The following is a 16,894-nucleotide window of genomic DNA, read 5'->3' as shown; positions in this document are numbered from 1 at the left end:
CTCTTTCTTAACAACTGCCACCCAGATTGTCAGGAGAGGCAAAACACACTCAAGTGTGCATGGTGAGGTAGAGAAGAATCACATGGCTAAAAAACAAAAAGTAATGAAACATTAAATTCAAGCAAAAAACTTCATCATCAGAATAAAACTGCTGTAACTTCCATTTGTTCTTATAATCCTATTATTCAATGACTGCATTGCTTTCCAAGTCTATTCTATTGTCTGAGACCATAGTATCTCTAAATAAATTCAAAACCCTCAGATAAGTGTCTAGCATATATTGAGCAGAGGGCCTTTCTTCAGGAGCCTAGTTCTTACTTGACTTATGGATATCAAACAAATGAACTGAGCCATATCTCTCCCTTGGACAGGCCTCAAAAGGATACTGGAAACATCTGAAATCTTCTACCCTGGTCATATGAGAGCATGAGATCACTGTGAAAAGCCCTTACTCAAGGGCTACAATTGCTCTGGAGTCAAAAACTCCTCATGGAACTCACTGTGGCCAAACTCTAAAAGCCTCCTGGAGCTGTAATCCACTGAGGCAAGACATTCTAGACATTTTTACATGTTGAAGTCATAAAGATAGCACACATCTGCAGACAGCTCTACCAAATGGGATGCAGTGGTTTGTCACGTATCAACTGAGGTGATGCCCAGGGTGGTGTGAGGGGTGGCAACCACCCAGAATCACTTGACTTTACATGACATGGGGGGAACCACAATGAGGCACAAGATAGAATCAGGTTGACTATCACAAAGTTTATGAAGAAAAGTGGTCTTATACAGGTAATTGCAAAACAACAGATTCTAAGATTAGTTTCAAGCTGGTTACATTGGTAGATGACTACAACTGCAGTACTCTGAAAGGCTCAGGCAACCGGGTTGCATGTTTAGAGCCCAGCCTGTACAATATAGCAACTTAGTGAGACCCTGCCTCAAAATTTAAAATGTGGAAGGACTGGGGATGTAGTTCAGTGCAAAGGCCTTGGGTTCATTCCCCAGTACAGTTAAAAAAAAAATTGTCAAGTAGACTCTAAAACATATCAATGAAACTTTCCTGCTCTTACTTTAAAATTCATTGGTGGGTCTTAGTATCTAAATGAACCTTTCACCAAGATGATTTTTTAAAAATAATTTGTTGATGATTTTAAAAATACTGGTCCATTTGAACTATAAAGACCTTCAAAGTATTAATACATTTCGTTTACAATATATAAAGCTCCTATTTGTTAATATTACCATTAACTTCATCTGTAAAATCTAACTACTGGGAAGCTATCTAGTTCATGATGAAAGATACAAATTCTGATACTTTTCTTGAAAGTTCAAAATTTTATCTTTGGCAATGTGTTCTATGAATTATTTTCCTGACACGGCAGACTTACTTAATTCATCTGAGAAAACACCCAGGCTTTCATAATCACAGTTTATTAGTCATTATTCCAAGAAACAATGCTGTGTCATGAGAAAAAAACGTTCAGTTCAGCTCATTATGCAAAAACAATCGCATAAGTGCTTTATCTTGGGACAAGTATTATATTATTGTGTGCAGCAGAATTGCATTATGTGTACTTCCCTCTCAACTGCATAGAATAATAAAAGATGTGCAATCAAGTGTTGAGATTTAATAAAATACTTTTTACTGCTTCCAAAGATCATTCTTAAAGCTAATGGGCATTTTGCTTTAACCTTGAATTCATAGCAATGAAGAAAACAATGACTAGTACACTGTTGAAGGTGTTCAGCTGATGTGAGGACAAGAAGCTAAAACAGGCAGATTAACTGAAAAGATACATTAGAGATGAATAGAAAAGAGAAATTTCTTCCTGCAAGAATGGACCAAGAACAAGTTCCACCCCCTTGCTTAAGTTTCTTCTGAAGAGAATATCAGATGTTTCTTTAGGGTAAGATTATTTTGATTTTTTTCCTTAAAACACTGTTACAGAGCCTGTGCCATCTGATAATGCCCTTTAAATGTGACCTTTTGCAGAAAGGACAACAAGCTGGCAACTTGAACACCCTCTGAACCCTGAAACCAGTTCATTAAAACTTATAAATAAACTACAGAAGATCGAGTCTGTCAGCTCTAATGCTTGTTTTTAATCAAAATATTGAAAACAATTTCATTAAAAGATTAAATTTACTGATTTCATTAATAAGGTTTTTTCTTGCTTCCTTACAATTGAAAAAATGTTAACAGGCACTTTACCAAGTAACAGTGACAAATCTGATGATCTTATTAAAGGGGTAACGTACAGGACCAAAGATCACTCTGTTTGAAAAGCACAAAGACCTCCCAGATGATGGCTTCCTTTGGCAACTTTTCTTAGCCTTCATTGGCAATTCATTGTCAATATACAGAGGACTCGGGTTTAAGGAACTTGTCAGTATACAGAAAAACTCCTTTGGACCATATCATCTAAAAGAATGCAAAGAGGTAACTTGCTTCAAAATGACTAGGACTGGGCAAACTTCAAAACTGTGCTTCCTTTGAAATTTGGAAAGGCTTTTGAAGAAAACATATTCAAATGAAATGGTGAGTGAGTAACCTAAATAAATTCATTCTGACACACATTGCTTTGTATGATTCTGGATCATTTGCTTGATTTCTCAGAGTCTTCATCTCCCTCAAAAGGCATTACCTCCATTACAGGATTGGTATAAGCATGATTGAGTTAATACATGTGCAATTCAATTTTAAAAAATATATTCAGCCTTCTATGGTGAACCTCTAAAATATATAAATAGAAACAATGTCTGATGAATTTTACATCTGGGAATATGAAGTAGATTAAATATTTCTCCTACTAAACACAAGTAAAATCCCTGAACATTATGTATAAAACCAACTTGAAGAGGTTCTGAAAAGTATAGAAAAGAAGGAAAATCTACTAGGAACCCTGGGATTCAAGAGAAGACATCCTTGTGAGTTCCCTGAATTTTCTTTTTACCTTAAATATTGCAGATTTAGAGGTGAAGAAATGGCAATAAGATAATTCCAATAACAAGGAAAATAATCTTTTAACTCCCTAACCTTTTATTTTTTCTATGAGAAATTTAGAAATTTCTGAGCTCATCACCGTTTTACTCAGCAGGATACTCAGGTAGATGTTTCCAATCAGTATTTAGAGGTGAAGGATCAAAATGTATAATTGATTATGTGAAATAGGAAGAAAAAGTCTAAAGGGGTAGGGAAGTGGGAAGTGCTGGGGAAACGAAAGAAGGGAAAGGAAAAAGAATGAGAAAAAGAAAAATGTAAACAGAGTCTTTGTAAATAGAGAGGGGTGGAGGAATTGAAGGGAGGGCAGAGGAATGGGGAAAAAATAAGAACCAGCATATGTCATGTAATGGTACAAATTCCCAATGATTAATGTAACTGTATTGTATAACTAAATTGTACCAGTAAATTTAATGAAAAAAAAAGAGTCATTTTTGGAGCTATTTTGGGGTTGACAATGCAATGAATTACTGAAGTTCTTGAACAAAATCAGGTAAAGAAATAAGGAAATTTGGAATACACTCCATGGATAATTACCACCAAAGATGTGGGAATAAAGAGAAAAAAGAGCTCAAATAAGAAATTTCCCTTAGGAGATCAATAGAAAATGGTGGATGTGCAATCCCCAAAGGGAAGGGAAAACCTGTGTGAAGTACTGAGGCTCTAAGGAATTAAGGACATACCATGATTTAAACAGTAAGCACAACCCCTGCATTTCCTTTTTATGCCCCAATCTGTTCTCTAGGAAGAGACTGAGCAAGCGACTTCCTTGCTTGTAGCCAAGAGCATTATGCCATTAAATTCCTGTTAAATCTTCTGGTGTCTTTCGCACTAGAAAATGTGATAAAAAATTGCCATTTATTTTTCTCCAAAGCTGGTGTTTTGTAGGAGAAATAATTATCATTGTAAATTATTACCACGTTTTCAGAAGGATTTCCAGAAAACACAAGAATTTAAGTCTGTGCTGTATCCTCTTGTAAATGAAGCAACTATAGCCTGTGAGCCTGGTGTTCTCCTTGTCCTGCCCCTGGGTAAAAAACCAATAAGAAAAGACTAAAATTTACTCTCTTAAAGAGGGTAAGTTTTGAAATCTATTGATATTAAGGTCATCCTTTTTGACACATCATTCATAAATTATTAGCATGTGTAATTTATGTATGATGCTTACAAATTAATATGAATGACATAAAATTATGAAATGACCTGAATAAAGAAGGAAATCAACACATCCATTACCTGCACATACTTATCCTTTCTGTATTTGGATTATATATGAGCATAATACCTTTTTATGTAATTGTAATTACACAATATAGTATTGTTAGCTACTGTAAACATGTAAAATAGATCTCCGAAGTTTCATTGTCTTGTATAATTGACTTATTTTACTCTTTGGCCAGTGTCACTTGATTTTTCCTCCACTGGCCAACGACAACTAACAACCCACTCTTTGTTCATACGAATGTAACAATTTTACATTTAGGTGAGATTGAGAATTACTTCTCTTTGTGTCTTGCTTCTTATGATTAGCATAATAATGTCATATTTTGAGATCCAGTCCAGGGTTCTAAGATGTTACTTTTTTATTATCTGAACTGTGAGACTCAAGTGAAACTAGTAGAAGAACATCTTTGATGGAAGCAAAGTGTTCAGAGGATTAGTGGACACAGATGTGCAGTATTTTAATAAGTACATTTTTTATCCATAGCCATATCTCTCATTCTTCAAGATATTTAAGTTTTGCTATGTCAGGAGGTAGTAAATGAATGATTTCTAGAGCCTGGTTCTTTTGTTTTAGATTAGAAATTGTTCATGGTTCCAACCTCACCAGAGGTCAACACAAAGATGAAAGGTCTCTGCCTCCAATTTTTTGGTAAAGGAAGGGTCCATGCAAAGAAAGAAATGATAATATGAGAGACAAATAACTTTATGCTTGACCAAGCATTTTCTTGTTTCTTGCTTGATTTTTCTATCGGTCTTGTTTGCACGTAGTACCTCCGGCCCCAGTTTTTTTGGCTAAATCAGTAATGTTCTTTCCTATAATTAGCTATTTCATCTTTAATAAGAAGAACACAATGTCACTCAGTATTACAGTAACATTAAAGGCAAGTCCTATGGATGTGAATTTATTCCAGACACTCCTGACATTGTTGGAGGAGTTAGATGGGCTCTGATGTAACCTGTTTTATTTCTGTTCACAGACTATCTTAGAGAAGAATGCTTCCTGAAAATGGCTCTTTTGTGAATGAATTTATTCTGGTGGGATTGACAGACAGGCCTGATATCCAAATACCCTTGTTCTTCCTGTTTCTAGTAATGTATATGGTAACTGTGTTGGGAAATTTGGGTTTGATAACTCTTATTGGGCTGAATTCACACCTTCATACTCCCATGTACTTTTTTCTCTTCAACTTGTCCTTTATTGACTTCTGTTCTTCTGTGTTTACACCCAAAATGATCATGAACTTTGTATCAAAAAAGAATGTCATCTCTTATAGGGGGTGTATGGCCCAGCTGTACTTTTACAGTTTCTTTATCATTTCCGAATGTTATTTGCTGACCTCAATGGCTTATGATCGCTATGTGGCCATCTGTAATCCACTGTTGTATAACACTGTCATGTCCCCTACAGTGTGTTGCAACCTAATGCTTGGTTCATACCTGATGGCATTCTCTGGTGCCATGGCCCACACAGGATGCATGCTGAGAGTGACCTTCTGTGGTGCAAACACTATCAACCACTATTTCTGTGACATTTTCCCTTTGCTTGAGCTCTCCTGCACCAGCACGGACGTCAATGAACTGGAGGTTTTCATTGTGGTGGGGATCAACATCATTGTGCCCAGTGTCACCATCTTCATCTCTTATGGTTTTGTTCTCTCCAATATCCTTCAGCTGAGGTCCACTGAGGGCAGGTCAAAAGCCTTCAGCACCTGCAGTTCCCACATAATTGCAGTTTCTCTGTTCTTTGGATCAGGTGCATTTATGTATCTCAAACCGTCCTCTGCTGGGTCTATGGATGAGGGAAAAATCTCCTCTGTTTTTTATACCATTGTGGTACCTATGATGAACCCTTTAATCTATAGCTTCAGGAACAAAGATGTTAAAGTTGCCCTGAGAAAAATCCTGAATAGGCGAAAGTTTTGATCAAATTCAGTATCTTTATGTACATTTGTGAAGAGATTGTGTTTATGTAAAATATTTTTAGTGGAAGGTTTCTTATATTTCTTCCTAATCCAAAGGAAGGAAATTTGAAGCACATTTTATTTCATAACTTTTTTCAGTAGATTTTCTTTTATTTAAACCGGTTCCACAAGTTCTCTTTATCATTTTTCCTGTTTACAAATTGTGTTCAAAAAAGAAATTTCCTTTTTTTATTTTTTCGCTGTCATTACTCTTTTTCTTAAATATAATGAATGTTTCTGCAATTGATTAAGTAAGTACATCTAGATGGACAGTACGTCATTAGGCAGGACCATTCTGATTTGGCACTTGTAACAAAGCATGAACCAGATAATTTGTCTCTACTCTGTGCTTCCAGTCCTCTACTAGGCAAGAATATGTTTTTCAAATGCTTCACCGAAATAGATATTTCTGCATAATCTATCCAATGCAACCCACGTTGCAGCTATAAACACTACACAACTTTTCAGAGTTTGTATTTATTCCATATAGTTTGCATAACAAATACTAGATTGTCACTATATATTTATTGCATTGATCATACACTAAATTTGAAAGAGGTCAATAATGTACTTAAAATTCCTACAGCTATTTAAAGAAAAAGCTTAGAATAGACCATTAAGCTCCTGATTTCAAATCTACTTTTTCTGAAATACCTTCTGTTTACTTTATGTTCTCATATATTTAAGTATGAAATATAAAAAACAACTGTGCTTTTAAAGTTGTTGCTACTCATGGAGGATGCATGATTTTTTTCTAGGAGTTATTGTTGCATTATTATTAATTTTGATCAGGAGAATAATTTGATGGTTTTTTTCTGTTGAGAAAGAGAAAACATGTTATACTAGTACAGATCAGAGGCGATTATCTCAAATTTGGAACTGAGTAGTTTGGAAAAAAACAAATTAGAATTGGCTTTTGAGATCTTCTAATTGAGAGAATAGGGTCTTGGGTGAGAATAGAACTGAGACTAGTTCTCAAAGAAACAGATAATTAAGAAGATATCTCTGTGGGGAGTATGATCAGTGAAATTTAGAACAGCATTTTAATCTGAGTATCCTCTTTTGTAAAGTACTGTAATTATCTCTCATTGTTTATAAAGCTTTGATAAATCTTTTTAACTGGAGTGACCATATGTTAACAGTGTTTTTGTTTGTTCGTTTGGTTGGTTGATTGGTTTTTTGAGACAGGGTCTCACTATGTATCTGAGCCTGACCTGGAACTCACTATGTAGCTCAGGCTGGTCTTGAACTCAGCAATCTTCCTGCTTTAGCCTCTCAAGTGCTGGGATTACAGGTCTACACCAATCATGCCTGACTTGTTAATAGTGTTTTGAAAATAAGAGTTGCCACATTTGTGGAGACTCAGGAAGAAAGTAAGTGAATGATATTTGAAACTCAAGTTAGGAAGAAGAAATTTAAAAACTAAAATAGTGGAATATGGAAGCTATTTCTATTTTCTTTTGTGGGAAAAGCTAACAATATGAAGATCATAATTTTTTCTGGCTCCAAAATAGGCTTATGTTATTTGATTTTAAAGAAAGGTCAACTCTGGAGAACCAGTGAACAATTCAATCTCTCCTGGCTTTCATATATTATTCCCGTATGGACTATAAGGCATCATAGTTTAATAGGACAAACAATGAGTAGCTTTAAAATTCATAGGAAAATAAAACAAATTGTGATATCTTTTGAAGAGCAGAATGATGGATGATTTTCCTTGTGAGAAAATGGCAAAAAGGTGACTACTCTTAAATTCTTAATATGATATTCCAAGTAACAATTTAAATGTTTTCCAAAAAGAACTATACAATATATGTAACTTTTCACTTTTTTCTATTTTCCATTCAATATTTCGGTATTGTTACAGACAGGATAAATTCTTCGTCGAGTTGTTTGTATTTAATTATACAGCACTGCCACGTTACTATTTTAAGGATGTTACCATTCCTTTCCCATCTGATGACTGGAATAGCAACACATTTGATTATTCACAACAAATTTTTCTTCTATATAATAGTAAAGTTGATTTTAAAAATTGTCTTTTATGTATAATTCCTTTTGATAAAGTTTTTTACTTACTAAATAAAAGGATTTTTCTCACTGAGTTTATTGGTACTTTTTAGATATACAGTTACATTCATTACTGGGATCTTGTACCTGTGCATGACAGGTCTTGGTTCTCATTTTTTCCCCCATCACCCTGCCCTCCCTTCACCCCTTCCAACCTCCCCTATTTACAAAGACTGTTTCCATTTTTTCCTTTTCTCATGTTTTTTCTTTTCCCTTATTTCCTTTCCCCTACCCTTCCCACTTCCCTTACATCTTTAGCCCTTTTCTTCCTATTTTGCATTATCAGTTATACAATTTGGATCTTATTTACATTTTTAGTTTTAAAAGGTATTTAAATAACAAATTAGCATCTGTGTCTTGGTACTCTTTGAGGCATTGTGTGTCTGTCCCATTACTACTCATGTCATCAAGCCTGCATTAAACCAGAACCCTGATGTTTCATTTGAAGAACCTCAAAATACAAATTAAATCTGTTATTTTCATAAAAGACAGACTTCCTTTAAAATTAATTCACTTTAAATATGCTTTTTAAAAGTTAAGGGCAGGGCCGAGGATTTAGCTTAGTGGTTCCGCCGCCTGCCTCGAAAGCACAAAGGTCCAAAAAGTTAAGGGCAGCAAAGCCTAAAATACAATTAATTTAGCTACCAAGCTAAGCTCTAATTGTATGTTTTTATTTCTTTCAAAAGAAGCTAAGTTTGGCAGTTTACACACACTGCATAGAGTTGTTCATAGGTTTTTATTGTTATTGTTTCTTAGGTGAATGGCACTAAATAAATTATGGAGAGCATATCAAAGTTTTAGAGATGTCATAGCTGAGAATTAAATTGGAAGGCATGAGATTTGTTTATGTCACTGTACTTGGAAAGAATGTTTCTACATTAGCGAGAACTTTGGATTACTGAGAACAAAAATTGTTCTTTCAGTAAAGATCTGAAAGCACGTTTTCCATTTGCACTCTGAATTTATTTAGTGTAAACTTTTTCTATTTAAACTCTATTGTTGTTTGAGATTAGTTTTGAAATAATTGTGATCTGTTGTGCTCTGCTTGAAGGCTGAGGAAGTCAGAGGTCAAATATGCTTTGTGTTCTTATCCTTTACATCCTCAAACCCCAATCTTTTTTTCCCTGTTAAGTTCATTGGTACATTTAAAGCAATACATTTATAATACAGTTACATTTATAAGGGAAAAGAAAAGATTTGAAAAAAGGAAAAAATGGAAACAAAATCTTTGTAAATAGGGAAGGGTGAAGGGGAGAAGGGAAGGCTGGGGTATGGGGAAAAACTAAGAACCAAGACATATCATGTACAGGTACAAGATCCCAGTGATAAACCTCAATCTTTATTGAACCCCTTCACTCATTCCTCTTAACTCTGAATTCCTGCATTAAACACACACACACACACACACACACACACACACACACACACACACACTGACTTCAAGCTTTGTGGTTTATAAAATGACTGCTTTAACACTAATTATATAGTTTTTGTTCCTGTTTCTTTTTCTTTTTTTGCAAACACATTCAAATATGTGGTTCCTGGTATTAACTCCAGACAGGCAGATCTTTGCAGGAAGTAGTTGCTGAATTTAGCAAGAAAAAAATAGTTGATTTAATTATTTACTCATTTATGTAAACACATACACACACAAACACACACACACTTACACGTGCTTCAAGTATTTGTAAGTTAAGTGGCTAGCAACTTGTGTCAAAGTGTTTGCCATATTATGTCATTGATATAAATAAGACGCATAACAGGTAAATTTTCATAATGCATGTAGAAGAGTTGCACCCTACATGCAATAAATTATAAATAGAATTGTAATAAAATTATTCTAAGAATTGATTATATTTGCATAATGTCCATACTGGGAACTGACAATAAATTTTTCCTTAAGTCTGGAACAGTTGGTTTTGTCTGTAGCACCATGAGAACTAATTAATCAATCTGGCCACTGGATGGAGGGAGCAATTTATGTCTTGGGTTTCATCTCACATAGCATGTTTTTTGAAACATTAATATCTCACTTGCTGTCAGGAAGTTTTACGTTTTGAGGGACAGCCTCCTTTCTTAATGAGGTAGAATCACCCGCCCCATTTAAAGTTTCTCCCAGATAAAAAGTGAGGTTAACTAACTTCGAACACCAATCTAGAGATACTTGACAGCAGTAGTTTTAATGGATAAAAAGTTCCTGAGAGTAAAAACAAAAGGAAAATACTCACATGAGAAAAATATCCAGAATATATCCTTCATAATTTATATTTCATAGTTTTGTTTCTAATTTGGAATATGTGAATATATTTATAATTTATACTGACCTGCACATTACATGGAAACAGATAAGTGGGATCTATAGTATCATTCTTGTTTTCAGTACCAAGGCCAATAGGAATTCTAACATTCAACATTTATTTAATCTCAGGTAAGCCATGATTGGTAAGCACCAACCTGTGCAACCCACTGAGGCAAAATTTTCTGCTGTTCAACTTTTCTTCCAGTCCTCAGTCTTCAATCTTTTTTGCAATGCACTATGATGTGGATAGTTCCAGATATGATGGAAAACACTTATAGAACCAATATGTGACCTTTCCAAATGTTTTCATCCTTCTGTGGGCTGGATGCAAATGATGACCAGGGCCTACTTAGATGAAGAAGCTGTAAAGAAAAGCCAGGAAGTTATTACAGTAGGATTAGGATGATAAATGGAAAAAAACCAGATAGATAGAGATATAATGAGGAAGAGACACATCAAGGGTTTCTGGGTTGCTGGCAATATTCTAGTAATTTTGTGTGGTTGTCACAAGCTGCTTAACATCACTAATATTAGGGAAATTCAGGTTAAAACTATGGTGAAATACCACCACACACTTGTTATGATGGTCATTATCAAGAAAATAAGTTTTGGCAAGGGTATGAAGAAAAGGGAACTTTGTATGCTCTTGGTGGAAATGTAAATTAGTTCAGACATTATAGAAAACCATATGAAGGAAGATTCCTCAAAAATTAAATTTAGAATTAACATTTGAGTCAGAATCCTATCTTTTTCAACAGGAAATTATATCAATACCTCTGAGATGTCTGCTTTCCCATGTTCACTGCAGCATTATTTGCAGTAAGATATGTAATCAACTTCAGTGTCCATTGATAAGATGAATGGATAAAGCAATGATGCAGTACATATGTGCACATTGGAATATTACTCAGGCTTGAAAAGAAAATCATGCCATTTGTGAAAATATATGAGATAAACCTGAAGGAAAATATGTGAAGTATAATAGGCACAGAAAGACAAATACTTCATAATCTCACTTAAATAGTTAAGTACATAGACACATTGTAAAATGCTATTTCCAGTGATGATGAAGGTAGTGGTGTTGAGGAGACATAGATTGAAACATAGATGTAGTACAAACTTGTAGTTATGTATAATTTGAGAAATTCTGTAGATTAAATCTAGAATGTCCTCAAAATGCTCATATGTTCAGCGATTTGGCTTTTGGAAGGTGATTGGATTGTGCTGGTGCTACGTGCTGTCAGAAAGAGGTGTCCCCAGTTTGAAAACGTAGAAAAGGCTGATCACTCAGAGAATGATCTAGAAAGAGATACCATACATTCCTCTGTGCTTCCTGCCTTCACTCTCTGCTCCTTGGCTGCCATGAGGTAAGCAGTTTTTCTGCCTCAGACCTTTCTCAATCATTTAAACACAAAAGATAAACCCCTCCACCTTTAAGTCATGAGTGTTTGGTATTGTGTCTAAGACATTAATATTGGGTTTGTACTTAATTGTATTCTAAAATAATAACCACAAAAGAGAATTTAGATGCTCTTTCCACATACAGAAAAAATAACTGTGTAAAGAGATGGATATATTAAATTGCTTTACTGTAGAAATCATTTCACTATGTATATGTATATGGAGAGAGACTCTTACCTTTAAAATAACAATTGATTATTATATTCACATGACTAAGCATTCATAAATACTATAGAAATTATGCAATGAAAGACTAAAAACAAAAGTCTTTAGATTTTACTTAAACACCCCAAATTAGCAATGTCTGCTTTTTGCCAAAAATAGTGTTTCTAACTCATGATCATTTCTTAATTTGAACCTACTCAACCTACCCAGCTTTGACTTAGAGTTATTGGTAAAATATATCTTCCTGAGATATACAGGTTTATAGAAATGAAGAGGATGTTGAACAGAAAATTTTAAAGAAAATCGACTATACTTGTCTTTCTCTCCCTCTCTTGCACTCTTGCAGTCGAGTCTCCCATGTGAACATAGTGGAGATCCAGGCTTACTAATGGCAAATGGATCAGCACATGTGTAGTGTTCACAAAACTTATGAGTCTCATGACTATATTTTCTCTCTTATGTTAAAACAAGAACACAATATATAAGCAGTAGTTTTAAAGCAAAATTCTCAAATAGAATATTTTAGAGTCAACCACATTAAATTCACATTTTACGACACAGCCTCATAGCACTTCCAATCCAGCTCCATGATCTCTGAGAAGCCGTCCAAAGGGGAGACTTAGATTCATGTCAGGATGTATGTTATATATTGAAAATATAAAGGTGATCCATACACGGTACCTAATTCAGCAAGAAGGTGATATTTAAAGTACTTATCTGGAGGAATATCTTTTGGGACAAATGTTTTATATGCTGTTGCATGTCTGCAAAAGAACAAAGGCTGTTTTAGTGGAAGCAAGGAGGCAGAGTTCAGTGGAGATGGAAATAGGGTCATAACACCGCCAAGATGATGTAAGATTCTGTAGACTTTAATGACACTTGAGATTTTTCTCTAGGTGAAATGGACTATAGGAGATTAAAACCAAAATAGCATTTTAAAAACATAATCTTAACTCTTGGATTGGTAATGAGCTGTAGGAGACTGTAGAATAAGCCAGAATTTAGGGCTGAAGGCTCTGTAGTAAGGCAAAGTTATTATACCAGAGAAGAGGTATACAGGTTATTGTGTATATATTATATATATCAAAATAGATATTTTCACTGCAAAAGGTTTTACACTTTTTGTTGGACAAAAGAAATATTATACACATCAGTGGATTGAGAATAAAAGAAAAATATAGTGTAAATATTGATGACAACCACAAGATTAATATTCAGTACATTCTTACATTGAACAATAAGAGAGAGAACAACTCCATGGAAATGAGGAAAGGACATATATAAGCAAGTTACAGAAAAACAACAGAAAAGGTTTAAAAATTTATGAAAAGATCCCTAAACTCAGTAGTAGACAGGAAATGCAATTCAAGTAACAGTAGAGTGTCAATATCAGACTGTCTTATTTATAGAACACTACCATATTTACTGATGATGTGCAGGGAGAAAGAGGGGTAATTTCATACACCGTGAACAGTTTTGTGAAAACTGTTTGATGATAAATGAAAAATGGCATTCTGGGAATTTATTCTATTGAAACAAATTGGTATATCAAGATATATGCATAGTAATGCTTTTAACATCGTTTCTGTTGATTAAAAAAAACCAGAAAATACTGAATCCATTAATGTGATTTGGTTGGGTATAATATGATATATCCACAAACTAGTATATGGAATATATTTCAAAAAAGTGTTTTTACCTAAAAATAGCAAAAGATGAAAATTATGCATATTGTAAATCAAGTGTGAAGCCACAATAAATGTATTTGATTATATGACAAACTAGGGAAATATGGGAATGTGCACGCCAGGATATCTACATGTATGATTGGGGACAGACAGGTTGGTTGGGAGCTGATAAGGAAAAGACAATGCTAAGAAAAAAGGTAAAAGGATGTGATTTGTGATAAACTGTATAAGCGATTGTACATCATAGAATCATAGGTGGTAAAATATAACATTGTATGTGTGTGAGGATACATGCATGCTTGTATTCTTTTTAGAAGTCATTTTATGTGTCATTACTTCTGTGTTGCCAACTGTATTTACAAATCAAAGAGGCACAAGGAGAAAGAGGAGGATGGAAAGTTTTCTATGTGATCTGCTTGGGGGAATATACAACCCCTAAAGAGAAATCTGAATATAGCATTATCTCTAAAAATACCCATGTAAAAACACTGTCATTGATGTATAAACAATTTTTTAAAAATATTTTTCCTAAGGGATTTTAATTAGGGAGTAGGAAGACTAGGGCACTGAAAATTCTATCATCTTAGCAGTACTTCTTACCTCCACTTCCCTCCCACACAGACCGTTTAATTATCTGCACTTCAGGGTTAGGATAAGATGATCTTCAAAATGCTACTTGGTATTACTTGAAAAAAAAAGAGAGTGCTCCTTGGGCTTTGTTTTTGTGATTTAATTATTACAGCTGGGAAAATCACAATTAAGAATCACAATCTACATTTAACTCTCAGAGGGAGTCAAAGATTGATTTATAAATGTTCTGAGCCATTCGAGCTCCAGTTCAGAACTGTTTCACCTGCAGCAGCAGGGCTGTTTCTCTTTGGAGAACAGTAGTGGAGAGGCACAGGACAGTCTGATGCCTTTAGGCATAAGGAGGGTGAGCACTGAGACTCCAGGCTTTTAAATTCTGTGACCTTTTTCTGCTTTCCCACCCCCTGAAGTGCAAATAATTAAATAGTCTGTGTGGGAGGGAAGTGGAGGAAAGAAGTAGTGCTGAGATGATAGAATTTGCAGTGCCCCTAATCTTTCTGCTCTGTAGCAAGTTTCCTGTGAAGCACACACAGGTTCTGAGGCTGACTTAATGACTTTCTCACTATGCATGCTTGCGAAGCAAAGAACATCTATGTTTATTTCCTTAATTCTGCCATGGACATAATGCTTATGGCACCCATGCTGTGTATCAGTTGACAACTCAGGGAAGCCAGAGTGTGGTGAGTAAAGATAAACAAGCATCAACTGGAGGACTTGTTAACCACAAATTGAAGCAGAGAAAAGAAATCTCTGTACTGCCTTCTCTCGACACATTTCTCCAGTGTGCTTACACTGTGCTTCTGGCTCCCATGCACTTGCTTTCCTTGTGCAAATCCAGATTCAGCTTTCTAGAAAATGAACTAAATCTTTGTGGATTCTCTGTGCTTCTGGGGCAGAGCATGGCAAACCTGGGTCCTGCCTCAAATATAACTCCACCCTCTTGTGTTTCAGATCCTGCTAGGAGAGAATGGACATTGGAAACAGTTCCGTTGTCACTGAGTTTATCCTGGTGGGTCTAACAGAATACTCGGGGACCCAGCTCCCTTTTTTCTTTCTCTTCCTGGGAATCTACGTTGTCACTACAACAGGAAACCTGGGCTTGATCACTCTAATTAGACTGAATTCTCATCTTCACACTCCCATGTACCACTTCCTCTTCAATTTATCCTTTATTGATCTGTGTTATTCTTCTGTTATTACCCCCAAAATGTTGGTAAACTTCGTGTCAGAGATAAACACCATTTCCTATGCAGGTTGCATGACTCAACTTTTTTTCTACTCCTTCTTTGTCAGTGCAGAATGCTACATGTTGACGGTCATGGCCTACGATCGTTATGTGGCCATCTGCAAGCCCCTGCTTTACACAGCTAAGATGTCCCCTTGGGTTTGCTTTCTGCTGGCTGTGATTGTGTATGTGGGAGCATTTGCTGCTGCCTGGGCCCACACAGGATGCATGCTGAGGTTGACTTTTTGTGAGGCCAACACTATCAACCACTACATGTGTGACATCTTTCCCCTGCTGGAGCTATCCTGCACCAGCACTCAGGTCAATGAGCTGGTGGTGTTCATTGTCGTAGGCACTAATGTGGGTGTGCCCAGCCTCACCATCACTGTCTCCTACACGTTCATCCTCGCTAGCATTCTTCACATCCGTTCCACTGAAGGAAGATTTAAAGCCTTTAGCACTTGTAGTTCACATATAATTGTTGTTTTTGTTTTCTTTGGGTCTGGGGCATTCATGTACCTGCATCCTTCTTCTGACTTGTCTATGGACCAGGGGAAAGTGTCCACCGTGTTCTATACAATTGTGGTACCCATGCTCAACCCACTGATCTATAGCTTTAGGAATAAGGAAGTTAGGATTGCCTTGAAGAAAAGCTTTAGTGGGAAGATATGTTCAATCTGAGAGCAGCATTAGTTATTGTAGAAGAATACAGGTTTCCCTTTAAATAGGCCCTCCTCCCACATACCAGCATAGAATTTTGTCATATGGGAAGAAATGAGGTATAGCAGAAAGACCATTGGCTTGGAATCAGAAATCCTTGATTGAAACCTCTGAAAAATAAAGACATCTCATTATTTAATATGGCTAGTACAAAAGTGAGTTAATACAAATTAAAGTGTGTAGGCCAGAACTGGGGCCTTATAACTGCAAAATGTATTACCTCATTTTTCCTTTCTTTCTTTCCTCCTGCCCTCTCTTACTTTTTCCACTTACATTTTAGAAATAATTCCCATACCTTTAAAAATACATTTACTAGTTTATTATAGATTAATATATGTTTATTGTATAAAGAATTCCTTTCCAAATAACTTGAATTCACATCTGAACTCAGACCTATATATTTATTGGTGATAGCTACAGTTGAATTCTCCATAGTCACCTAAACTCAATATGTGAAATTAACCTTTACCACAGCAGCACACTCCTTCTTGT

The 16,894-nt window shown here is 35.4% G+C and overlaps 2 protein-coding genes across 2 annotated transcripts; both read left to right on the top strand.

Moving 5' to 3' along the window:
- The first annotated feature begins 5,209 nt into the window (after positions 1-5,209).
- Positions 5,210-6,148, top strand: LOC104854701 (olfactory receptor 145). The gene has a single exon (XM_010613284.2). The coding sequence runs from the start codon at positions 5,219-5,221 to the stop codon at positions 6,146-6,148; it is 930 nt and encodes a 309-aa protein (XP_010611586.1). The 5' UTR covers positions 5,210-5,218.
- A 5,473-nt stretch (positions 6,149-11,621) lies between these two features.
- Positions 11,622-16,363, top strand: LOC104854723 (olfactory receptor 8B8). The gene is made up of 2 exons (XM_010613303.1): positions 11,622-11,633; positions 15,419-16,363. The coding sequence occupies exons 1-2, from the start codon at positions 11,622-11,624 to the stop codon at positions 16,361-16,363; spliced, it is 957 nt and encodes a 318-aa protein (XP_010611605.1).
- The last annotated feature ends 531 nt before the right edge of the window (positions 16,364-16,894 follow it).

This window comes from Fukomys damarensis, unplaced genomic scaffold (genome assembly GCF_012274545.1).
Source record: "Fukomys damarensis isolate Sample0158 unplaced genomic scaffold, DMR_v1.0_HiC HiC_scaffold_16, whole genome shotgun sequence".
NCBI classification, from domain to species: Eukaryota; Metazoa; Chordata; class Mammalia; order Rodentia; family Bathyergidae; genus Fukomys; species Fukomys damarensis.
Note: the sequence above shows the minus strand (reverse complement) of the source record. Positions and strands in the feature narration are given on the sequence as shown.

Excerpts from the sequence above, each read along its gene's own strand:
- LOC104854701 (XM_010613284.2), top strand. The coding sequence starts at position 5,219 with ATGCTTCCTGAAAATGGCTCTTTTGTGAATGAATTTATTCTGGTGGGA.